The sequence below is a fragment of the Lichenostomus cassidix genome, chromosome 1, assembly GCF_008360975.1.
Source record: "Lichenostomus cassidix isolate B80296 chromosome 1, HeHo_3.0, whole genome shotgun sequence".
In the NCBI taxonomy this organism is placed as follows: domain Eukaryota; kingdom Metazoa; phylum Chordata; class Aves; order Passeriformes; family Meliphagidae; genus Lichenostomus; species Lichenostomus cassidix.
The window spans coordinates 16,010,972-16,036,006 of NC_139479.1; the positions used below are offsets into that span (position 1 = coordinate 16,010,972).

At 39.7% G+C, this 25,035-nt stretch overlaps 2 protein-coding genes and 1 long non-coding RNA gene across 5 annotated transcripts in view; 1 reads left to right on the forward strand and 2 right to left on the reverse strand.

Annotated features, from left to right (window-relative positions):
• On the reverse strand, positions 1-24,318 carry TXLNG (taxilin gamma). The gene is made up of 10 exons (XM_085051363.1): positions 24,163-24,318; positions 15,237-15,552; positions 14,459-14,550; positions 11,049-11,219; positions 10,094-10,288; positions 8,572-8,691; positions 7,502-7,576; positions 4,854-4,946; positions 4,233-4,328; positions 1-3,282 (listed from the first exon to the last, which is right to left on the reverse strand). Exons 1-10 carry the CDS (start codon positions 24,259-24,261, stop codon positions 2,962-2,964), a joined length of 1,578 nt encoding a protein of 525 aa, XP_084907489.1. The 5' UTR covers positions 24,262-24,318; the 3' UTR covers positions 1-2,961.
• LOC146444257 (uncharacterized) overlaps positions 1-25,035 on the reverse strand; it is a 271,742-nt gene that overhangs the window by 138,530 nt on the left and 108,177 nt on the right. The gene's annotated exons all lie outside the window — the stretch shown is intronic.
• The window catches only part of LOC146444262 (uncharacterized), a 28,148-nt gene continuing 24,912 nt past the window's right edge, over positions 21,800-25,035 (forward strand). For all 3 annotated transcript variants that reach the window (XR_014849848.1, XR_014849849.1, XM_085051387.1), the window contains exon 1: positions 21,800-22,055. The gene's annotated coding sequence lies outside the window, so the exon portion shown is untranslated. The remainder of the gene's footprint in view (positions 22,056-25,035) is intronic.

Genomic DNA, 25,035 nt, shown 5'->3' on the forward strand with positions numbered 1-25,035 from the left:
TATTAAGCATACTTATTTACTTAATCTATACAGAATTGAGTAGATAAAATTTCAGATTCACATTAGTGAAAAATCTCTACAAAATGTTTTTGAAAAGCAAAACAAAGACTGCCTGTTCATTTATCACTTTTCCTCATGAAAGCAGACATGGGTTGTAAAAATAAAGCAGTGTGTTTAGCACAAACTAGATTTCTGCATCACTTTTTTCACAGTTATTTCCATCTACAGTCCAAAGAGGTAGATTTTCTGCAACACCTGAGAATTGAACTGTAACGTAACCAGGTGTAATGAAAGGAAGGACAAAATGATAGATAAAGCCCTAATTTACGTGTGTACATATACACGTATTTGGGTCTTGAATCACATACAATTTAGCTTTTTGCAGTTTAATCATGGTGAAACTGTTGATCACACCCCAGTTTTAACAATCAGACATACTCATCTCAGGCTACATCAGTTTACATCCCAAGTTAAATTGTTTGTAGTAGTGGGAGAAAGGCAGTAAATACAAGTTTACTTCAAAACCCTACTGGAGCCCCTTTGGCTGCAGCCTGGCAGTGCAATAGCCTGCAGTATGGCAGATCAGTGACAGTGCTGAGCTTATCCCTTACATCAATTTGGGTTGTTTTTTTTTTTTTTTTTAAAAACTTTAAGCAATGCATGAAACTGTTGACTGGCTTCAGGAAGCAAAGTACAGCTTGCCTTGGCCATATAAGTTGGTATGATAAGGGTACGTTGAGGGTAAAAAAGAGAGAAGATATCCCCGTTTTAAAAGCCTTTCACTTGGGGCATTTTGCTTCATTTACATGTTTAGCCAGGAACAAAGATACTCTTATTGCTGTTCTATACATCTCTCGTGTCTCTAAAAGCCCTTTAAAATATTCTTGCAGCAGGGTCCAAAAACTCACTCTTGCCTCCATGTAGAACAAGCACTACCGAAAGAATTGTTCAGAATACAAATGTCCAAATAAAAAAATCGTAAAAATAGAAAAACGCATGTCCTACCTTGCCAAGGGTATGATGCACCAGATACAAAGTTTTTCACTTTTCCTCAGAAAAATTACATCATGCTTAGTGTTAGCTGAAAACCAGTTCTCACACCTGTTTTTTCAAGCTTGATTCTATAAAGCAAGTAATTTAAACAGCAAGTCTGGAATATTTCTTTCCAGTTATTTTTATGCCATACGGTTTGCATGATCAATATTTCAAAGCTCTGAGTCTAACCTGACTGACTGCTCATTGCTACCTTCTTTTCATTCCTGCTTGTACCTTAAACACCAAACCCCAACTAATCTAGGAGAAAGATGGCCAGCTTCCCATTTGCTCCATTTCAGAAATGTCTGTTTTGCACAGTTCCTCTTAGTGGTATGAGCTAAACACATGTATTGGGTTATGTAAAGCCTTTCTCTCTAAGACAGCTATGTTATTTCAACATACATTACTACAGGAAAAGGATCAGGAGCTCAGTGCAGCCTGAACATTCAAGTAATTTAGCCACTGAACTGCCAAGGGCAATGGGGGTGGGAAGCTCATTGAGATGTGCTTAATTCAGAAATCCCCTCCCTAGTAAGTGCAAAAAACTTTAAGTACCAGAAAAGGCTACATACACATGTTCATATTTCTTAAAATGACAGCAACCAAAACTAGAAAGTAAATGCATGGGAACTAAAGTTAGGGGTAGCTTGTAGTTAGATCACGTTGCCTTGCCAAAAAATAAATGGTGGTCCCAGTTTCTTTCAAGAAAAGAAGTCATAATATGGATATCAATTTTCAAGGAAAATACAATATGGTTTAAGGTTAACAAAGGGGCTTTGCTTGTGGTATGTTAGTGTAAAAATGTGAAGTACCATCTTTACAAGACAACCTAACTGGGAAGGCACTCTGCCAACTGGTGCAGCTTTGAGGTTGAATGTGCAGGAAATTCCATGTTGTACTTCAGGAAAAGTATCTGACTCTTCCTGTTCAAAGTAAGATTACAATCAGTATAATCTTAACCAACACTTAAACATGTCGCATACCTGGCTATTAGAGGAAGTCTATAGGCCAGACTCTTGTCTTCCACACCTCCAGCAGGAAGTGTCTTATTTTCCAGCTCTTCAGATAATCCAGAGGTTTGCTCAGACATGCATGGATTTCTCAGGTCAGGATAATCATGTGGTGGACACACTGCAGCTAAGAGGGAAGAATGTGACCAACACCTGTGCAATAGGCTCCACAGCTGCAAAATCCCACTTGGTAGCATCACTGTGCATTTTCCCACATGTTTATATTTAACATGTTCACAAGTAGGGCAAATAGTCCAAACTAACCTTAACACAACCCTGAGACATCTGCAAAAAGCTGTACACCCTGTTTCACCAGCTGCAAATTAATGTATTTCAAAGCTGTTTTTTCATACCACAAAGTACATAAAACCCTTCAAACGTATCTTTTACTATATTCTGGACCTTTACTTTTTGATTCATTTATATGGAAAACATATATGGGGGAAAGCTGACTTTTTTACTGGCCATTAGACATCCTTATGTAGATAAATTTACTGGAAAAACTGATAATCCTTAGTATACTGAGTGGCAAATCAATGAACAAAACCAGTGCTGTTCTTTAAAACAAAAGAGTGACCTGCTGTCACCATATTCCCCGAACGACGTTAGATCTGTACAGAGTCTTCCATGACAGTGATTTGTGTTGTGGGGAGGAAACGCACATGCATCCTTTTATGGAAAAATATTTTCTTTTAAAAAATGAGGCAGATGTGCAACACAGTTGTGGAAAATTTATAAGTTTAAGCTATTTAAAGCTGCTATGCAGCTTCCTGTACCACATAAGTCCAGTAGTTCTAAGAAAATACAGATATGGTAGAAAAAGTAAGAAAATTTTCACCACAAAACCAAATAGTTACCACCAACAGAGAAAGTTATACACAAAATATATCTCTCAATACAGTGTTTACACTTCATTTTAGTCTACAGATTCAGTGCCAGGAACAGGACTTGTTGAGACAGTCTTTTCGGAGCTATTTGCCGCACGTGATTCCGCATCGGGTTGGATTCCTGGTTCTGTGTCAATGGGAGTTCCCAGCTCCTCATGGGAATTGAGTGTGCAGGACTGCAACACCTGCACAGCAAGATCCACATCTGCTTCTCTAAGAGAAACCTGCTCCTTAAGCACTTCCACCTTCTCATTCAGCTCGTTCCTTTCCGTCTGAAGGGCCCTGCATAGCTTCTCCAAACGCTCCAGTTTTATTTGAAAGCCTTTGTATTCTTTATCTCTTACTGTTTTCTGAAGGACAAAGGAAATAAAAACTCTGTGACACAACCATTTTCCACCCCCTAAATTAATTAAAAGAATCACCACTATTTAATCCTGAATATTAAGTCTTAATTAATCCAGTAGGCCAAATTCCAGCTGAACTAGAGCCAACTATGAGCTGGAGCAGCAACTGACACCTTTAAAAAACAAGCAATAAGAACTACATAACCACTTCACGCTAACTGTAACTGTGTATCAACCAGGACCCTAATATGAAATCCCATAACAACTACAACCCAAATAATGGCAACTGTAGACAGAAGAAGGGTATAGAAACAAGAAATCCACAACCCCTCAGCAGAATCCAGGCCAGAATGTACCATACTCATGCTTCTCCTTATAAGCTCCTTATAAGGAGGGAGGGAAAGATAAACAGCACAACCTACTCAACCAAGGACAGTTTGCCAAGGCCAGACCTCACATACCTGAACCAGGCCTTGGACAGTGCAGGCACAGTTGGTCTGCACAGCTCCTGAGAGACTACAGGTAAGTAAAGGCACTCCATGACCTCAGAAGCAGCAGCAATGCAAGAAAGCAATCGATCCCTCACACAGGGGTTACTTCTTTCATGTCAGTCTTTTGTATTTCAGATTTCTATCACAGCACTGGCTGAACTTTGCCCAGCGTATTGAAATACAGTCAATTCCTTCCATTTGTATGATTTCTAATGATCCCACCAATTAAACAGTAAGCAAAGACGAGGCTCAATTTTTTTGTGCCATCAGCTTAGATGTACATAGCAGCCTTCCATTTTCCACACCTGAGGAGAACCATATCTTACATAACAGAAAACATAATGCAGACAATCCAAGAAGAGGCTACAGTGTATTATTTCCAGTTCTCTAAAACAGAAAAACTGTATGAAGTTCTCTAGGACTCAGACTCTTGCTGAACCATACTACTACTTAAAAGATGATTACCTCTTCAGCCATTTGCAGAAGAGCCTTGTTGTTGTTTTCCCATTTTGTACGCCACACAATGGTTTCCTTTTCCAGTTTCTTAATCTTCTTTGTCATCTACAAAAGACAAATAAAAGATTAAATTTTGTGGCTTGTGTTGCAATGTAGGTGGTTTTACATGAGTAATTTGAATTCTTAGTCTTACTTTCCAAGTCCAGTTTGAACAAGTTATTTTGGTAAAGTGCTGCTGCACAAAATCAACCCCACAAATACAGATTCTGCATTCAAAGAAAACAAAGATTGAGTCTTAAAAGAAACAGACTATCAACTTTCAAATGCAAGTAATAAAAAGCTCCAGGAAAAGAAGTTTTAAAACATAAGCACAGCCAAGGAGAATGAGAACCAGTTATTGGTAAAACACTGGAATTACAATTTAAGTATTATGTAAGTATGTCACAAAACAGGAAAAAAAAAAGACATTTCTCTTCCATAATTCTTATTGCCTACCTTACGATGCAAATTAAATTGTCAAAATACTCCATATATTTTCAGAAGGCAAATGCTTATAAAATCTATATTCAACCCACTAACAGTGTGCATTTCTATATAACTTGTTATGAAACTAGGTAATCCTATAAATACCTTCTCCATTTCTTGCCTGAAAGTTGTAAAGAGCTCGTTACTTTTTGCCATGGTGGTCTGGAATTCTTCAAACTTATCCATGTAAAGAGAAAGCTGTTGGAAAAGAGGCAGGAACATTAACCTGAACAGTGGTATACAAATACAAAAACATGTAGGTACAAGGCAAAATGAAACTGGAAATAGTACAACATGAACTTCCTTGTATTTTCCTTAACCATGCTACAATTTTCATTTGAGGACCATGCAGACCTTGTCTGAAAACATGCTATTCAAATTATATGTGAACTAGAATTCCATGTTTACAGAATGGCAATATATTCTGAAGTAAAAAGAATATTGTATTTAATAAAATGTTGAAAGACATCACAGTTCATCACTACTTCATTTTTACTTCCCCTCTGGAAACAAATCTGTGGACATATACACATACAGGAAATTCAGCACCTGATTAGTGAAATCAAAACTTAGGAATTACCTACCTTTCCACCTTAACCAGCCAAAGCTAATAACCAAGGCTGGGAAAAAATAAACAGGATTGATTCCAGAAATCAAAATACACATTCACAACCAATGTAATCTGTCCAGTGAACAAAAATCATGGAAAGTGAATATCGAAAAGGAATTCATATAACAGTGAAAAGCATTACACTTCAAAAAGTAAAAAGCATTAACATTCAATGACAGAAAATTTTCTTGCCCTGCACCAAATGGTAAATCACCAAGAAAGAACTGCAAAGCATGTTTAATAACCTAGTTTTAAAAAATTATTAAGAATCAGTGTGTGATTTGACGTTCTAAGAACACATGACCTTTCAACAGTAACTTTTTATTCCCAAGTGAAGAGCAGTAGGTTCCCTCAATTCTTACACTGGTCACAATACAATTCAGAGCATAGAAATACTATAGTTTGCTCTATCAGTAAAAGGAATTTCACAACAGGAATTAGCCTAGCTTGTCAGCAGTACATTATGACTATTTGCCATTACTGTCACTGAACTTTCTAGCTCATCTTATTCTACAAAAAAATCTGTTGGTCCCAAGAAAACCACTAGCTATACCCATTATAACTATTAAAAACAACAAAAAAAAAAGGCAGTGTGATTTTAAATAAAAGGTAACCAACTTGGAAAAAATCATGAAAGACTAAGTGTGGCAAAAAGCCTATTTGAAGTATCTGGATATTCCTGTGTTCCAATCCAATGGAGATATGCATGATTTCATCTAACTACACACATATACACTTTAAACCTATCTCCCTGAAAGCCTAGAAAAGAATTGAGTACAGTAAGTGTGGAAAAAGAGCATGGAACAGCTTTCAAAGACACTGTCAAAGCCCAGCTGGCAAATAAGCATCACAGAGCTGCTCACTCACCCCTACTCCCCACCCTGGTGGGATGGGAGGAGAATCAAAACTGTAGGTTGAGGTAAGAACAGTTTAGTAATTAAAACAAAGTAAAACACAAGAATAATAGATGATGACGATAATAGAAAGGAAATAACAAGTGATGCACAACACAGTTGCTCACCACCTGCTGCCCAATGCCAGATCCCATTCCCAAGCCCATATCAGCCCCCTTTCCAAGTAACTCCCTCAGTTTATATACATGGTATTTCTGGTCTGGAATATTCCTTTGGCCAGTTTGGGCCACCTGTCCCAGCTATGCTCCCTCCCAGTTTTTTGGGTTTTCTGTTGTACCTCCTCACTAGCAGAGCACGAGATACAAAACAGCCCTTGACTTAGGATAATCACACTTTAACTACAGCCAAAACATCTGTGTGCTATCAATGCTATTCTTATGGTGAATCTAAAACACAGCACGGTACCAGCTACAGAAGAGAAGTTTATTCCATTCCAGCTGAAACCAGGACAGACTTCACACAAAACCTCAACTGAAGCAGTAACAGACACAGTGAATGGAATAGCTTCTGCTTCCCAGTGCTCTGCTGTTGGCTGAAATGACCATTTCCCTGTGCCTCGGGCTGAGCTCATGTGTGGTCAATGACTGCAGGTGAACCAGAACCAAACCACAAAAACTGGAGACCCTCTCTCCTCTCTCAGAGAAGATTTTGCTGTAGCACTTACAGCAAGAAAATAATTTGAAGACAGCAGGGTCTGTGGACTGAGTGAGGTTACTAAATCTGAATAACTACAGGGATAAATGTGACACTGCTTGCTCCCAATCCTCCACAACAGGAGGTGATGGAAATAGTAAGAAACAGATTTTAAACCTGCCAACTCTTTACTGTCACAAGAGAACATTTTCAAAGAAGTCAAGCTTTCCTGAGCTGTTCTTCTTAAGCTTTCCTACATTCTAGTCTTTGTAATATTAACCCTATTAACTTAAAATGGCACGAACTCCAGAAATTCAATGTTTAGCACCTTCCAGAAACAGTACTCTCCGAAAGTATTAAACAGCAAGTACAATACATCAGCTCTTTATAATTTGTATTTCACACTTCACTACTGAAGAGTTACCTACTGGAGATTAAATTTAAGACTAAATTATAAAAATATCAAGTACTTTTCACAAGCATCTGATGAATATGAAATTCTTTCAGATGTTGCATTACGTCTACTACAGTCACAAATCTCTTGGTATTTTCTTTTTGGAACTGTTACTGAAGATCTCTCCATTAAAAAAAGATACCTGCTGCTTCAGCTGAGCTTCCTGTTGCTTCATCTGTTCACATTTGTGTCTGGACTCTGTAGCTTCTTTTAGCAGCTGAAGAACAATGAAAAAAGCCACACAATGAAAAAAAGTACTCCCAAAAATGGCTCAACTTGATCTATGATTAAAAATGAACAAACATTAGCATCACTTAAGGGCTATTCAACCATGTTTTCTCACACAGGCTTTTATTACTACACTGTATTTTCATATACACAATATAAAGCATGTGATGGCATGCAGAGATTTTCATTGAGACATTTTTCTAACTGGTAACATGAGTCAATGTTTCTATTTCTCTAGCAAGTTCGAACTGCTAAATTATGAACAGTTCATTAACAAACTGTATGTAATTTATAACTGGTTTGTAACCTCTCTAAATTTATTTTCCACTTTCATTTCTCCAGTCACAATATTATCTTTGCAGAGTAGTTCAAACCAATTTTACTTCAACTTGACACCATTTTGTAGGTTCCTCTTTGAAGAGATTTTCATCTGCTTATAACTCAGAATTATGTTTAAAAAAAAAAAAAATCCAACACTGGATGGTCATTTCAAGATTATACAGAAAAACCAAGTTTTGTCTAGAAGATACAGATCCAGCAGAAGAAAACTTCTCAGAAGAGTGCAAGTACATTGGTGATTATCAACATACAAATAAAACATTACACACAATTTGGGGAGTAAACAGTGCAGAAAAACATGTGCTTTATTCTGCATTTGTTATTTCTGATAGCATAAAAACAGAAGTTATAACTCTTGACTGCAAGAAGTACCTTTTGTGTTTCAGCATGTTTCCCAATCTAAGAGAAATTTGAATGATATTCAGCATATTTGCTGAGAAAATGCAAACAGTAACATTACTTGCCTGTTAGCATGGACATTAATATTCTAGGCATCGTATATAAAATTTAAAATCTCAGTCTCCTTGTTGAAATCTATCCTAAGTTTCAAAAGGTGGTCCTCTGAATGTGCTGTATTTGCTTTAAATCAAGGCAAGTCTGGTTTGGTGGGTTTTATTTCTCTTAACATATACAGAGTTCACTTACAAACTCCCGTTCCCGCTGATGTTTTTCCTCTGCTTCTTTAATAAGTTGGGTAGTTTGCTGAAGTTTGGCATCCACAAGTTGCTGCTGCAGTTCTTTATGTTTGAACACTTGATCAATGTGCTAAAGGATAAAAGAAAATCATAGCAGTCAAATACAGTCTGCTGGTCAGTGAAGGCAAGTGTAGTGTTTGGGGAGATGCAGTGTTTAAAAATTTCACGCAAAAGAGAAAGTGGCAAAAGACTGTTTTACATGCCTTTTTCTCTCCTTTATCTCCATATGCTCCAATTACCCTTTTTTGTCTTTCATGGAAGCCAAGTGTCTGTTTTATTAAGTTGGTACAATACTGTCAGTCACTTCACACCAAACATTTCAAAAATCCTGTAGCAAGCAGTCTACATCCTTACTTCTAAAGCTGGTTTATACCTCTAATCCTTATTGTTACTTCTAAAAGCTCTAGTCTTCATGATTAAAAAAGCTCAAAATGAGCAAAGTTTGCAACAACAGTTTATTTAGCTGATGAAATCCCACAAGTCATTGCATTCTGCAGCCTTACTTCCATCCATAAAGTAGGACAAGGCAACTTCCTATCTTTTCCCCATATAGTCTGATGGTATATACATATATTCCATGGCTGCAAAAGGTAGGGAATTAGCCTACAGAGAGCTTTCTAACTGATCAAGATTAAAAACAAAACAAAAAAAAAACAACCTCCTGTAAACAGTGGAGAAATTATACTCCAAACCTCCCCATGCCAACTAAGAACCAGCCAACTAATCTTAGCTGTAGAACTCCATGCAGCTCAGTTCTCTCTTGGACAAGGAGACTTGGCTGTTTTCCATCACTGTAGCTTAGAGCAGCTAGTTCACATCCTGGTGCCAATTACAGACAGCTCAGTTAGCCCTAGAGTAGAGACACTTCCATGACACTGGGCCAAGTATGTTCTTAAAGCATGATAGCTTACTTCGGTTCTATGCCAACAAGAGCAGCTATGTACACAAAGGAGCTTCCCAAAAGGATCCCAACATTAATGAAGCAGAAGAAATAAGATGGAATAACTTTTATATCCCCTCCCATTATAATGTGAAATTATAATTCTGAAGAATTTCAACTATTAATACATATTTATGTTGGAAGTAACCTTTGGAGGCCATTTAATCCACTCAAACTAGGGTCAACTTCAAAGCATGATCAGGTTACTTACACCTTGCCCAGCTGAGTTCTGAATACCTCTAAAGACAGAGGTTCCACAATCTCTGGATAACTTATTTCTATTTGATGACTTTCATTGGGAATGACTTTTTACAAGGCATTAGAACTTATAGAATCAAAACCAGTAAGGAAAGGCAGACAGTGAGCCAAAGAGCAACTAAATTTTTCCCAGTAGTGAAGTAAAAAGAATGATTTAAAAAATTGTATGTAAAATGGCTGTAAAACATGAGGAGCTTTGCTCCCCTTTCAATAATGATCTGATCCTTACAGCCACAGAACTAATACAATCCCATTAGAAGTATACTGTAAGCACCTCTTCGCGCAATGCATACTGTTCAATGAGTTTCTTCAGTTTTTCCCCCAGTTCAATATTTTCCTGACGGAGCTTGGCATTATGTATATCATGCTGTTCCAGTTGAGCCTGAATTTCATTCAGTGTAATCTGGAAGTGTGCAGTTGCTTCTTTCCGTCTTTCTTCTTCTTCACGTGCTTGTTGCATGTTTTCTTCCTTTTATGAATAAATATTCATTAAATATTTAAATATGAAGTATTAAAAGTGTTCAGCTCGAATTATGCACTTTTGCAATCAGAAACAATGGCAGTAATTCACTTCTGTACAGTTCCAATATCTAGTGCTACAACTAATATAAGCCACAATCATAAGATGCCATGCTGACTACCCATATGAGGTGTGTGGAACAAACAATCTAGAAACTGTAAAACTTTTAGAAACTCTTGTCTTTACCACTACCAACATTACACAAAGGCTGCTATTAGGATGCGACATAAATGCCATTGCAAGTGTCAGAATTATACACATGTAAAAAATAGCATTGATACTATAATGCAATCTCCTACAGCAATCACAGATTCTTATCTTATTGTGGCTCTCTTCCATTTCACTCCCATAGATTATATTCTGATGGAATTAAGCTTTTTGGTTACCCTGCCATTTCATGCTGCTATTATTTCACTTGTGCTATTTTTTCCAGCCATCATCAGCACTGCTCCCAGAAACAAATATGACAAGATCAAATACTGCAAGTAATATGAACTGGTTTGAGGGGAAAGGGAGAAAATCAGTGAGATAACTATCCCTGTATTCCTTACCTTAAAATCAGCTACCCTTACACCAAATGCCACTCATCTCCTATACATACAGGTAATGGGCAAAGTGACAAGGAAAAAAAGCAGCAGTCCTGATTTTAAGCAGTGATCTGCAAGATTTCCATCACCGGCAGCACTGTAATTTATGTAAACAAACTAACCTTCAAAGTTTTGTTATGACGCTGAAGCTCCCGACAGAGAGATTCCAGTTTGCTACGTGCCAAAATGGCCTTGCTATGCTCACTCTGCAAGTGGACTTTCTCCTTCACAACTTGTGCTTGCTTCTTCTGCAGTATCTTCATTTGCTTTTGAACATTCCGGCTCTCCTCCAACTACAGTTAGAGAGTAAATTTGTTAAATAAACATAGGTGAAACCATCTTTATGCATCTAGATGAGCACACTGAAGAAACTTTTGAACATTTTGGATGAAAACAAGGAAGTAAAATTTCATTAAGACCCCAAGTTGATCTTAAAGACAAACTACCATCATCCTACAGACAATTCTAAATGTATAAGGACAGAAGATGAAAATATACAAATTCCAGCTTAACATTTGCCTTTGAGAAACAGGCAGCACGGACCTGTCATTGACCACAAGCTATCAGCCCGCTTTCATCTACAGGGGTAAGAGTAGCCCTCTGAAAGGAAGATGTGGCAAATACAATTAAAAGCCAACTGAGACTGGCTTTTCAACACATCACAACTTTTCTCACTCACTCTTATCTGGAAAGTACATGCAACTGTTTATCCAACAGGTCTTGGTTTTGCTATCAAAAAGAAAAACCACAGAACTGTACAGAGCTCCTTGTCAGCAGGAGCTCCTACCAAAGGAAGCAGTAATTGATAAAAGTTTGTACAATGCTAGGGTATTTCAGAAAAGAACAGACAAAACTAGCAGCCCTGACAAATCAAGACAGTTATTATCAATACTACATAGTCCAGACCTTGATGACTGAAGAGATCTGCAGTCTCAACCATTTGAAGCAAATTTTTTGTTCTATCTCCTTTAGGCTGTTTACATGGTAGATGACACAGTTAAACTCTATACATATTTCAAAATATATTCTATGAATATCCAGAGAACAGAAGTTTCTTGCATTAATATCTCACAGAGTATGTTCCATTATACATGATTTTTGGGCTCCCTAAGAAACCATAATATTTAGTCTGTTCCTTTGCAAAGAAGGCAACAATGTTAAGTGTTAAACTGCTCTGTATTAGTGCCTCAGCCTTGGGACATCACAGGACAAGAGGGTTGGCAATGAGGAACATCACTGTGACAGAAGAATAATACAATGCTGGTTTTCTGAAAGAGCTCAAAATAATGCTGAAGCACAGAAGAAAGAATAAAGACCTCCAAGGCTACAGTAAATTAAATGTGTTTAGGGAAAATAATATTAACGGAGTATTTTCACATCCAAACATAAAAAGCCCTTTTCTTGCATGGCCAGAAAACACTTCAAGTGGCTATGCTGTTTGCATACCTATGAAACTTCAGGCCTGTAAAAGTGTGCCAGTGTGAAACATATCACCAAGGATGCAAACCTTCCTGCAACACAGGCTGATCTCCTGATAGATTCCAAATTACGGAAAAAAAAATTGTGGAAGATCTTTTGCCAGGAGAGAGGCATTCCTACCTTCAGTGTACAGTCCTTTTCATGAGACACGACTGAAAAACCTGATAGTGAGCTTTAAAGATGATGAATCTTTAAAAAAAGAAAAAAAGCATTGTAGGTGCACTGTCATAAACAGTTCAAACCTCTTCTGGCATTAAAGCTGATACCTATGCCAGTGGTTCTCCACCACTACCACGAAGAAAAGAATGCATCTTAAAAGGAACACAATCAGATCCAACCTAGACATTCTGAGTGGAACAGGGGCATCTCTCAAACTCATTTAGCTGAAAACAGAGCTATTGTTACACCCAGACAAGCTCCCACCCAGCTCCTCAGCCATTCTGGGCATCAAGGGGAGAGGAAATGCTTTTCTACGATGGTGACTGTGAATGCTTACTCTGCCTATAGTCTATTAATCCTCTCTTGGGAGGGCAAAAACCTTAACAAGAACACATCTCGTCTCACTGCCAAGCTCCTCAAAGGAAATTACAATTCATTTGGTCTAGCTCTTCCCTAATTGTTTTGAGATCTTTCCTTCAATAATAAAACTCAAAGTGAAGATAGGGCAGACTCTTTTTTTTTTCTACAGAATCAAGGGCCCTCATGCAGGCCACCATCACCACCACCGTGAGGTGACACGGGAGCTGTTTGCTCAAACAGAAAAGGCATCACATGCATGAGCAACTGCCTATAAGAAGCAACTAACTTACTGCATTTTTTTCTCGTAAGACCAAAGCTCATTTTTAGGTGGGTCCCTCATCCTTGAGTTACAATACAAAACTACTATTGTTTCTCATTTAAATGAAAATGACTTCTTATAGAAGCTGATGATTTTAAAGGAAATGCACTCATGTGAACCAAGAGCATGTGAGAGAGAGCAAGGAAAACAAAGCAAAAACGTAACAGACCTCCATGGAGGACTCAGGATTTCCTTAACAAAACTAATCTAAGTCTGTTCTTAAGTGATCAATATTGCCTCTATGAGTAAAAACACTACCTGCTAGATCATCCTCAAAGTTTTGGAGACAGTAAAAATCTCAAAGGGAAAAAATTATTTCAGAAGAGTTATGCCATGTTGTGCAGCCATTATGTCATTTTCAGAAATATTTGCATATGATACACCTGACAGCTACAGAGAGAAAACTTATGCTTTTGTCATGTCTTTAGTTCACATTCATTTTATAACTACAAATAAGGTGGGAAAGCATAAACACACAGGATTTCCGGTCTTTTCATTCCTGTCTGTCCCTGTCTAAAGACAAATGAGTCAAGTATTGTTATCTCCAAGAATATTCTGGAAAGTGAACATATGAACCCACTCCTCTAACACCCCCGCTTTTGTGATCAGTTATTTTAGCGAAAAAATTATAATTTTGCCTAGAGGCAGGAATGCACTTTAGGAACTGCTTCTTTTTGGTTTATTACTGAAGAAATGCAACCCTTTCTATCTGTTGCTTTACATGATCAGAAAGCAGAAAGTAAAATTAAACCTAGATCCTTCCAAAGCACCATCTTCCCCAAAAAATTACTAAAGAGTTAAATGTAACTGAACATTCACCCCCTCACCATCTCTGTATAATAGTACATTCTTCCTCTTTATCCTACAATGATAAAACACTAGCAGCACAAAAGCATTATCAACGACTAGGAAAATAATTACTCCCAAAAGAACTATTAACTTTTCTGTTAATCCTAGTATTATGCTTCAACACCAAGTTATCAAAACCTGTTTTTTCTTTGGATTTGGGCAGTCACGTAGAAGTGAAATGACTACACAAAAGTCTGGCTGAAGTAATACTCAGTCAGCCTGATTGTCTTTTTTATTAATTAATTCTTTATAATTAATTATAAATGAATTATAATATAATTATAATTATTTTATAATAATTATTTTAAAATAAATTATAAAATAATGATAAATTAATAACTTCTGGTATCTTTACAAATTACCTACCAGATCAGCATACTTCTTGCACAAAGCTGCCAGCTTTTCCTCTGGAGTAGAAAGTGTGTTCAAGGCTTGCATTAATAATAACACTTCTTTTCCTATGAAATGGATGAAAGACAATGATACTGAGGAAGGAAAACCATATACCAGAGAAGCAGCCTGTCTTCAGAAGTAAAATACAGATCCATGAGAAATTAGTGTGATTTATGTTGTTCCCTGGTTTGACAGCTGTATAATCCTATCTGATGACAAATGGGAAGTCATCACAGCAAGAATAAATTTGTCTTGCCTTATGTGCCATTCAACAACTAGGACAGCAAAAATTACTTTAATATTAAAATACAAAAATATTTTTGTTTTATAATTGCACAGATAAAAAGAAAAATCTGAAAAAAAATACATCTAGAAGGTTAAGTTTCACTAATAAAGGATATTGGCAGATATGTTCTTAATAGGCATTTAGAATTTAATTATCAGTCGTGCTTTGGCAGCATTGAACACCACACCCCCAGATTTAAACCAGAAAGTTAAAAACGTTGATTAGCAATTACCACATTATTATTATTAAAGTTCTTGTAAAAATAGCATTGCCAGCTGAAGGAGTCTTACATATGTATTCAGAACTGTCTTTCCCAAGTTGAAGTGCACACACAGTTTCTCAAAATATCCTGTTATGGGTGACAAGTTTTTGGCTACAGAATAAATCTGAGACAAGATCAAATCCACAGCTATTTTACAAAAATATTAAAGCCATTTAAAAACCAAAATGCCAAAGAGAACACACCCAAAGTTTTCTCTTTGTGTTTTTCACTCTCTGGATCTTGTTGGCCATCGGGTGGATCAGTACGGGCTTCCTCTCTCCCAGGAGTCTCCTCACGGGACTGCTGGGAGCAGCACGTGGAGGCAGAGTGCTTTCTGTTCTTGGTGATATACTCAGCTTCTTCCAGTGTGCCCGTGTTTTCCAGGCTGCAGCAGTTGGACTGTGGATACTGCAACGCTGTATCAGACAACTCAGTGCACTTGCTCTTCACCAGCTGATCCTGGTTATTCATCCCCATCTCCCCAGATACAGCTTCTTCTTCCATGGCACCACCAACCACCTTCAGAATGGAAAGCAGGAAGTGGATGTAAACAGGCAAGCAAATGTTTTTAAAAGGACAACTTCCACCCTTCTTCTGCATGGACAAATAAAAGTAAAACGCAAGAAAAATCCTGATCTAAGTCTAAGCAACCTACATGAACACATTGTTTCAATGACACACATAGAGCAAGAGATTGAACTATGTCAATCACAATGCCAAATACAACTGTCAGCTTTGAACTGGAGAATAGTGGTTGTTATAACAAGAATGTTAAAACAGGACCAGGAGCACACCCACTTTTGAAATGGTAAAAGTCACATCTATGAAATTATTTTTAAAAAGTATTAACTGGCTTCAAGCTTGGAGTCCTACTACCTATGACTTGTAACAATATATTCTTTCTGCTCAATTAAAATGCTGAATTTTTAATCACTTAACCAAAGAGTTAAACATCACCAGTTATTTTATAACACTGCTGTGATATGGTCATATTTCAGAGCAGAACACCCAGTGTTCTCTATGTAACGTTCTATAGTTTATTAATAAGCATCTCTAGACTTCTCACTCCATCACCTGAACAACATCCTCAATTTCTAGAAACATTTAAGGCTGATGAGAATTTCAAGGGTGTTTGGTTGGGTGTGGTTTTGTTCTGTTCATTTGGTTACACTGCAGAGGCTGGGACTCAGGACAACACTTGAACATGGCTGGGTGGTTTTTTGCTGTCCATTTGCAATCCCACTACACAATGTGCACAGATAGTTAAAAGCATGATAAGCCAAGCTGAACTCACCGCGAAAGTAAAGGGATCATTATTCTTGATTTATTTTCAGTGAACAGAAGGTAAATTTCCTTAAAAGCACAAGGAATTACAAAAACAGAGCTTGTTTATACAAAGTTTTGCTGTTTAAGCACAAATCAATTTCAGATTATTTTACGTTTTCTTATATTTAAAAATGTGCTAATTCTTACAGCCACGAGTTTGCACTGGGTTTTATATTCTGCACAGGACTGTTTTCCTCTTCAAAAGGAATTAGCCAACATCAAAGGAATGCAGCCAACACTAATAATAATATTGTGAGATATATTTCAAGTTCAAATTTGTTCAAGTATGCTTGAAAAAGTTACTTAAAAATCATTAAACAAATGTACATTTTTTTGCAATATTCATGCATAACAGCTTTGTTGTTCTCTATTCTTAAAGCAAGTCCCTTTCTTTAGACCTTATCCCAAGGTAGATTCATTCTCCAGTTGATGAAATTCACACAGTATCTTTCTCAAAGGAAAATAAGCTTTTCAACTGCAAATAACCTATATAGACATTAAGGAGCAACTTCTGACTTACCAAGGAAGATTCACATTGCAAAGCTCTTTACAAATGTGGAAATGATGCACATGCTTTATGGACTGCAGTTTCAGTCTCAAACCATGTCAGACAACATACTGATAAATGCCTACAAAGGTCATGCAGTAATTGAACTGCTGGAACAAATAACCAATTACAACATTTTACACCTCTAAAAAGTCAACTGTAAAATGAGCATTTTTTCCCCTTGGCTTGTCTTAAACTGTGGGTCTTCCAGGAAAGGCTTACCCCTCTAGGGTCAGCCAAATTAACAAAAAAGAACAAGAAATGTGAAAACAACACAGCTCAGTTCACCTCTCTGTATGTACCAATGGTTGAAACCAAAGCAGAGATGTTGTCTAAAAGCCATGATTCATATAGAAGCTGAAGACACTGTATCACATCAAGTTGACAAGACAAGAAAGATCAGATTATTCTAACAACATAATACCAAGTGTACCTACAGTACCAACAAAACAGCTGAACCTCGCAGTTTTTTCTTTGCATGGAATATGAATTTCAGATTCAAATACCTGTACCCAAGAAGTCTGGCAATACATAGGGAAAGTTTGCTTTATGCACAAAGCTCCGTGTTTGGCACAGCATTTCCAGACTTTCTGATATCCATAAAGAGATTTCAGAGTTTCTTTTTGAAAGCAGAGCACAAAACTGCCAACAGCTCCAAGAAGAACTGAGAAGGTCTGACTGGTTGCAGTTACACATTGAACAGCAGCAGTGCACAAGCAGCTCTTACTATCATTTCATTCCCCTTTTTCACACCCGCCTTCTCTGGACTAGCAGTAACATTTGTGCAACTTGCTCTAACACAGTTTACAGCCAGATCAGCTCCCCAACCCAGTTCACTGCACAGCAATAGGCAATCTTGCCAACAGAAGTGCAAGCAGGATGACTGGAAAGAAGCCAAAGCACGAGAGCCTCTAAAAAATAAAAGCCAATCTACTCAGTCAGAGCACAAGGAACTAAACACACAATATCTTATCCTCACCACAGGTGCACAGTTAACACTGGCTACTGAAGAACTGGAACACCAACAAGAACATGTTTGTGAGTAGCACTGCTTCAAACCTACTAAATTGGAAAATTTTCACTGGTTTTTATCTGACAAAATTCTGTTGTTTCCAGTGAAAAAAAGAACAACTACTAGCAGGGGCATAAATGTGACCAGTAAGTTATGAAATGCCCATGTCTTTTTTAGCAAACCATCATAGTAACCTAAATGTCAATTCAGAGCTGGCAATTCACATGCATATTCTAAAGCATCTGGAAGTTTCACGAAGTGAGCACCACCACCTCATTAATTCAGCAGAGCTTTTTGTTGAAATCAAATTAGGTGTCAGTTCAATTTTTTACTGACAATAATAATTTCTAAACTCTCAGTATTCTCTATTCTTTGTCAAAAAACCACAAGGACTTTTAGAATTTCAGACTCATTCTCCAAAGTCTAACAGAAAAGGCAGAAATAACCTACCAGAATACTGAACTGAAGAAAAAGGGTTGTGTATAAGTGTCCTGTACATCTCCAATCTATTTGAAAATTATAAAGGTGGTGAAAATATACAGAATTGGTGAACCTTCTTTTGGTTTTTCCAGTCAACATGGAACAAATCCAAGCTACTGACAAGCAAGTAAGCTGCCTGCAAAACCAAAGCTCAGTGTAGCAGTAGACAGGTTTTGTAAAAATACCCAGTTTTCTTATTTTAAATACAATTACGAATTGTTGACCAGAGGCTAGAATACTGTGTTTAAAAAAAGTGGTTCTACCAGCAGCTAGAACAATCTGGTAGTGCACATAACCCCCACCAAACTCCCTCCTTAGTTAAAACTCTATCAAGTTGTATCCTGTAAGTTCTAGCAAATCTGACAGTAGTGGCAAGACATATTAAAATTCTAACTTATTTAACCTAAATTAAAAAGTGTTTGTTTTTAATTTTAAACACCAGAAGTCTGCTGTTGCCTGACAGGGGCCACAAGCACAAATATCTAGATTTCCTGATTATGACTAACAAAGGATTTTCTACATTAGCTGTAACTTTAGATATTAAAAATATTAGCCAGAAGTCCAAATAGCCTTCTTATACTCAATGCTATTCTTAAAACATTTTAACTACAGGTAGTGTCAGATTTGGTCTGCATCAAGGTTCAAGTTGGAGTATAGTAATAATAAACAACATGCTAAGAATGTTATGTACTAACCTGTATTAATCACTGAAATTGCTCCCTCCTTACTGAGGCAATGGTGAGAACAACCCCAACTCTTACCTCTTATCTTTTCAAATGTGTGCTCATCAGACTAGTGAATTTCTCAGTTTAACATTCCAGCCAGAACAGAGCACTTCCCACAGCACATTGTATAATAGCGCTGATTCAGTACTGACTGAATAAAAACAAAACAAAACTACCCCAGCAAAGACCTTCTACTGAAATTGCTGCTACCTTTTCTAGCTGCTACCATGCCCTCTCAGCTTCCAGCCATCTTCAACCACAGGTGGCTCATGATCTGACACCCCAGAGTAAGACTATTATAAGCCTAAAAAGATTTAGAGAGGCAAAAAAAGTATGTTGCATGGGTAATGTGCAACTTAGTAAGATAAATTTATCAAAATTCTACCATTAAAATAAGATATTCGCTACCTACCTAGCTGTGAAACCAGCTATTACAAGCTGCTGACATTTCTGAATAGCATATAATCTTCAAGCTGTTTAAGAGAGTTACAGGACAAGGCACTGGAGGATGACTGTAGGAAAATTACTGGCAACACCACTCCTGCTCACCCTGAAGTTTTCATTCTGCTCTGCTCCTTCAACTTAGACCTTGATCAAAAAAGACACCAAGAAAACTCTACCTTACATCTACTTACCTTAAAAGACCAGCATACAAGACAGATATCCTATTTGTGGAACTGGCTATGATTACACAAGCCTAAGCCAGCTCTCCTTCAAACATTATTGCTTCAGGAACATGTGCTGCACATAAGGATAAAACACTTTTCCTACAGAACTTGTCCAACCACCACACCAAAATGTATCACAAACTGACTTACTTTTTTGTTCTACTACTTACACAAGTCTACAGCACACAAGGCTACCTAAAATGTACGATACTTATTATCAGTACCATGTTTACCTGTATTCCATACTCCGGTGCATACACATATGCAATCTTTCCCTAAACCACCTGAAAACACTTCTGTGTAGCTTTTAATAAAAGAAACCATAATTAGTAGCTGCACCAGCATTCATTTTCTCCTGTATGTTATCTAATTATCCTAAAAAACATAAGCACTAGCATTAATCTATGAAAACAACTCCTACATACCCCATAGTAGCACTTGGACTGTGCTGTGAAAAGACTCTTACATCCTTAGCCTTTGGAATTGCTAACACTTCTGAGAAATATCCTGGAAGCTTTGAAACAAACATATGTATGTAAACCAGATCTTTCACAACTCTGAAGACAACCTAACTATATAAGTGAATATATAATAAAGTCCTCAACATCAGACTCCAAAAGAGGTAATCTGAATAACACTGTTCAGCTGACTACATTTTCAACTGGTCATAAAAGCCTTATACCCCTTATCCTCACCCAATGCACTAAAAAAAAAAAAAATCTTGTGGCAAAAAAAAAAGTCTTATTTATCACTAATGTTTATGGTTCATAATAAATATTAGGCTTCCCACATCCCAGCAATTTATTTTTTCCTGCTAACACAGAAAAGGTTATTTTGAAAACATGCATGTAATGTACTTTTCCTCAGTGCAAATATTCAAGATGACTTTATTTAACATAACTGTTGAAAAATCAGTCATTTTTCGTAGTAATTTCATTTACAACTTCTGCATGAAACCCCCATTTTAGGATGTCACAAAATTTGGGTTTGAATTTTATAGCAGGTGCACCTTCATCCACTGGTCTAGACACAATTATTCAGATGCTTGTGACCACGAGACTAGCTTATTAAGGTTATTTCTCCATGCAATACTTCTCTATACTGTGCTCACTGACCTGAATGATCATACAGTCTAATTATACCTTTCTGAAAACCTAATGGCTTCTGAGGTGGCTTCCCGACTAAACAAGGAACTTCGCTGTGAGATCTGAAAGTCATTTCAAACAAACATTTCACCCTGTTCTGTCATTACATTAAAAACTATGTTCTATGCACTCATTTATCTACTTTTAAAACACTGGACTGAGGCACCTGCAGTATTGCTCATCACTAGTTTCAAAGTACTGCAAGGTTAGAAGTCTCAACACAGCAGCAGGACTATTAAGAAATACCTGCTTCCTAAATTTATATTTTACCTTCACAAAAGTCAACACACTCTCTTTGTTAGTAGAACTCCACCATTAAGATTCCTGGCGTTATAATTCAAGATCTGATCTTCGATATTGGTTCAGAAACATTCTCACATGACCCCTGCTCATGGTCCTTACTTTCTCCTGTTACCCTTAACCACACTGGGGTTTTTTGCTCTTTCAGCAGCCTAGTGACAGAGATGACATGCCTGCCTTAAAGAAAAGCTTTTTAATTTACCTCAAACACAACCACAAAGGGGAAAAAAAACCCCATCTCTTGCCTCATTTAGCTCAAGACATTAAAACAGTGCTGGTGCATCCCTCACACCCCCGCCCCAGGCCACACTATGATCTCAGGAATACTCATCAGGCCTTGGCCTTGACAAACAGCGCCAGGAATAAGCTCATCTGGAGCTTATCAGAAACACTGTCTGCTCCCAGAAACTAGTGATGTCTAACAAGCTCATGGCTTTTAACAAACATCCTTGAAAACTTATTTTTCTTACGTGAATAACAACCGAAGTGGAACAATATTTTTCTAACCGAACTTTTCAAAGAAAGTTACCAACCCGATCAGTTTTTCAGTGTGGTAAGGATAAAAAACTATTATGACTAAAGCCCTCTCTCTTAACAACCCTATAAGCAGTGGTTTTAATGGAGCCCCCTTGAGCTCTCCTGGACTGCAGCAGGCTGTGGGCAGCATCTCTCTCTGGGGGAACACCTCACAGAGGCAGCAAACTCCCAAGTTTGCTGTTCTTGCAGGACCACTGCCAAATGCTGGTGATGGAATCTGGGCTGACAGCACTCCTCAGGGCTCAACTCCTTGCCCCTTGAGAAGACAGCAAGGCATCCGATGTGAGTACTTCCCAGGATCCAAGGGAATTTTTCACAGATATATACCTTGTCCATACTCTTCAAGTCTGTGTCAGTGTGAATATGCTATAGCAATTGTACTGCGAATGTTGCTCTCTGAGATTCTTCAGTGCTTTACATTTGTAAGTAAGTGACGCCTGTAAGTGACTTACTGTTGTACTGAAAGTAGATTCTACAGAATCTTTTGGTAAATTGTTTAACCTTAAGGTACCGATTAAGTGCTGTTTGGTGCTTTTAAAACCTTTGTGCCTAAACTATCAATCAAGTTTGCAGCTAATTTTGGTGGGAGGGATCCACTCTGAGCCTTGGGGCTCAACGGGAGAGTCTCTCTTATTTCTTTTTATCCTTACCCTTTCCTATCCTTACCCCTTTTCCCATCCCCAGCCTCCACGCTGATCCTTTTGGCCGATTTTAGTTTTAGATTCCCTGATTTTATTGCATTTTTTCTCTGCGTGTTTTAACCACATAGTAAGTAGCAGAGTGAACCTCACCGACGAACTCTGATGTGCTTTCGCTTTTATATTAAACCTGCTTTGGCCAGTGATTCTTTGAGCAACCTAAAAAATTCATTACAAACACCTCCTGTAATTCGAGCAAAAAATTCACTGCAGGAACCCAAAGCTTACATGGAAGCTTTCAGTACATTTAAACACAGGACAAAGTGCTGCACATCTAATGAGACCTTTTTTTAATGTAAGCATCTGAGACAGGTGCTAATTAAGAAAATTTAATATAGCATGAATCACTTCCGCCAATGAGGTTACACTTCCTCTTTACTATAAACTTAATATTTTCTAGTCATCCACAGTATGAGTCTGGAAAAAGCAGGGTAGACAAGTTCTGAATTCCCAACACAAACAGGTCACAAGGAACCTAAAAATAATATCAAGGTAGGGGGAGGGAGATCTGCAAGAGAGGGCTGAACGATTTTTAATTCACAAAAAAAGTTCAAAGTAAAATTTGTTCAACATTGCCTGCCACATTTCACCTCTTTAAAATAATTAAATTCCTTTTGACTGTATCTGAAGTAATATGGAATGAGGATTTGGTTTTGTTTCGTCGGGTTTGTTTTAAACATCGTCACCATCTGCTTTCGTAACAGACCCTGAAGTCGCTTACAAGTTACTTCTTAGTAAAGAACTAGAAAAAACACATTGCAGGAGACGGTGCTTTTCAGTGAAGAAAACTAGCTCCATAGCTTCCCAGACCTCTCTAACAGCCAAAACAAACCACCACTACCAAGTTACTATTTCTGAGATGCTGTTATCCTTTGCACCGTGGTAAAGTTACCACTAAAAAGCCCCTTGAATTTATGTAAGGGCACAGGATGAGATACTTGAGAAGCACATGAGATCAGCAAGGCGGTTCTGTCACATAAAACACCCAGGTGCTGATATTACATACAGCAGCTGAATTACAGCATATTTTAAGTCTTTGCCGTTGGTGACCAAGCACAGGTATTTTCAGCTTTTCCTACGCGGATCTGCAACCAGAAATTACTGTAAAATCACCGAGGACAGCCCTGCTTTCAGTGCGGTTTCGGAAGAAGATGGAAATAGAAAAAAGGCCTTATTTTAACTCTTTCGGAGGTTAAGAAAACTCTCCCGCCATGCCCGGGGGATGGCAGAGCCCCACTCCGCTCCCGTCTCGCCTCCCAGCCGTGCCGAGGGTCCGGGGGGCCGCCGGCTGGACCCCGGGGAGGCGGCAGGGCTCCCCCGCCCGCAGCTCCCGCAGCTCCCGCTCCCCGGGCCCGCCACGTGCTGCCGGCCCGGCGGGCCGCGCTCGGCAGGGACCGCCCCGCGACCCTCGGGCAGCGCGGAGGGGCCGCTCCGACCCCGCGGGGCGAGCGCGGCTCCCGGGGCCACGCCGCCACCTCCCCGCCGCACGCCCGCGGGCGGCTCGGCGGGCCCGGCCCGGGGGCAGCCCGAGCCTGAGGCTGCCGGGAGCGGCGGAGGCGGCGCGGGCACTGTCCGCCCCTGCCCCGTGCGCCCGGGCCGGGCGGCCGCGTGGGGACGGGGCAAGCGGGGAACGCGGCGCCGCGAAGAACGTGGAGCTCCCTCCGGCCGGGCCGGCCGCGCCGCCGCCTCACCTCAGGAGTGCCGCTCGGGGCCGCCGCCGCCTCGTCGCCGCTGAGGCTCGGGCTCCGCCGGGTCGGTCCCGCCGCGCCGCCGCCCCCGCGCGTCGCCATGATGTGACGGCAGCATCCAAACAAGTGCCGAGCGCGGGGCACCGGAAGTGCTCCCCGCGGGCCCGCCTCCCTCCCGGCCGCAGCCAATCGTCGCGTAGTCCCACAGCCCACGTGGGAGGCTCGCGCCCTCCCTGCCGCGGGGCGTGCCGGGAGTCGTAGTCCCGCCGTCGAGGGACGGAGGCGCGGCATGGCTCCGGGAGAAGCGCGTCGGTGACGGTCCCCTCCCCGCCCGCGCTGCATCCCGCCTCTCTTGTCTGTATCCTGCCTTGGTCACGGCTTTGAAGTCGGGGCCAACTCAGCGGCGTGTTCGTGACGGGGCAGGGGGCGGGGCGGGCAGGGTCAGCAGAATCGAGGGGTGCGTCAGGTTGGAGGGAACCACAGTGGGGCGGCTGGTCCAACCTGCTCCAGCAGGCCATCCCACAGCACAGGGTCAGGTCCGCGTGGTTCTGGAATAGCTCCAGTCAAGGAGGCTCTCTGGAGATCCTGACACTCAGCTGCACGAGAACTGGGGCGTGTGTGCGGGGAGAGCGGGTTGCGCAAGGGAGCTGTGGCAGGGGTGGCTGGGCGGGCGCAGCCGGGCGGAGTGCAGGCTCGCTTCCCGGGAGATGCGCTGCGAGCTCCGCCGCGGGGCTGCCGAGCCGGGGGGATGAAGGATCGCGGCTGTGGAAACGAGGGTTCAACACACAGCGGGGAGTGAAGCTGCCGAGGCACACTGCGCTGCCGGAATCACCACCCGTGCCGTGGGCACACGTGGGCCTCGGCTGGCGGGGACTG

What these genes read in the sequence shown, in the direction of transcription:
- TXLNG (XM_085051363.1), bottom strand. Translation starts at nt 24,261, where the DNA reads ATGGCGACGCGCGGGGGCGGCGGCGCGGCGGGACCGACCCGGCGGAGC. An exon ending in AGTATGCATTGCGCGAAGAG is followed by an intron (nt 8,692 to 10,093) that starts GTGCTTACAGTA and finishes TTTATCCTTTAG; the next exon opens with CACATTGATCAAGTGTTCAA. An exon ending in TTCTGCAAATGGCTGAAGAG is followed by an intron (nt 3,283 to 4,232) that starts GTAATCATCTTT and finishes TTTGTCCTTCAG; the next exon opens with AAAACAGTAAGAGATAAAGA.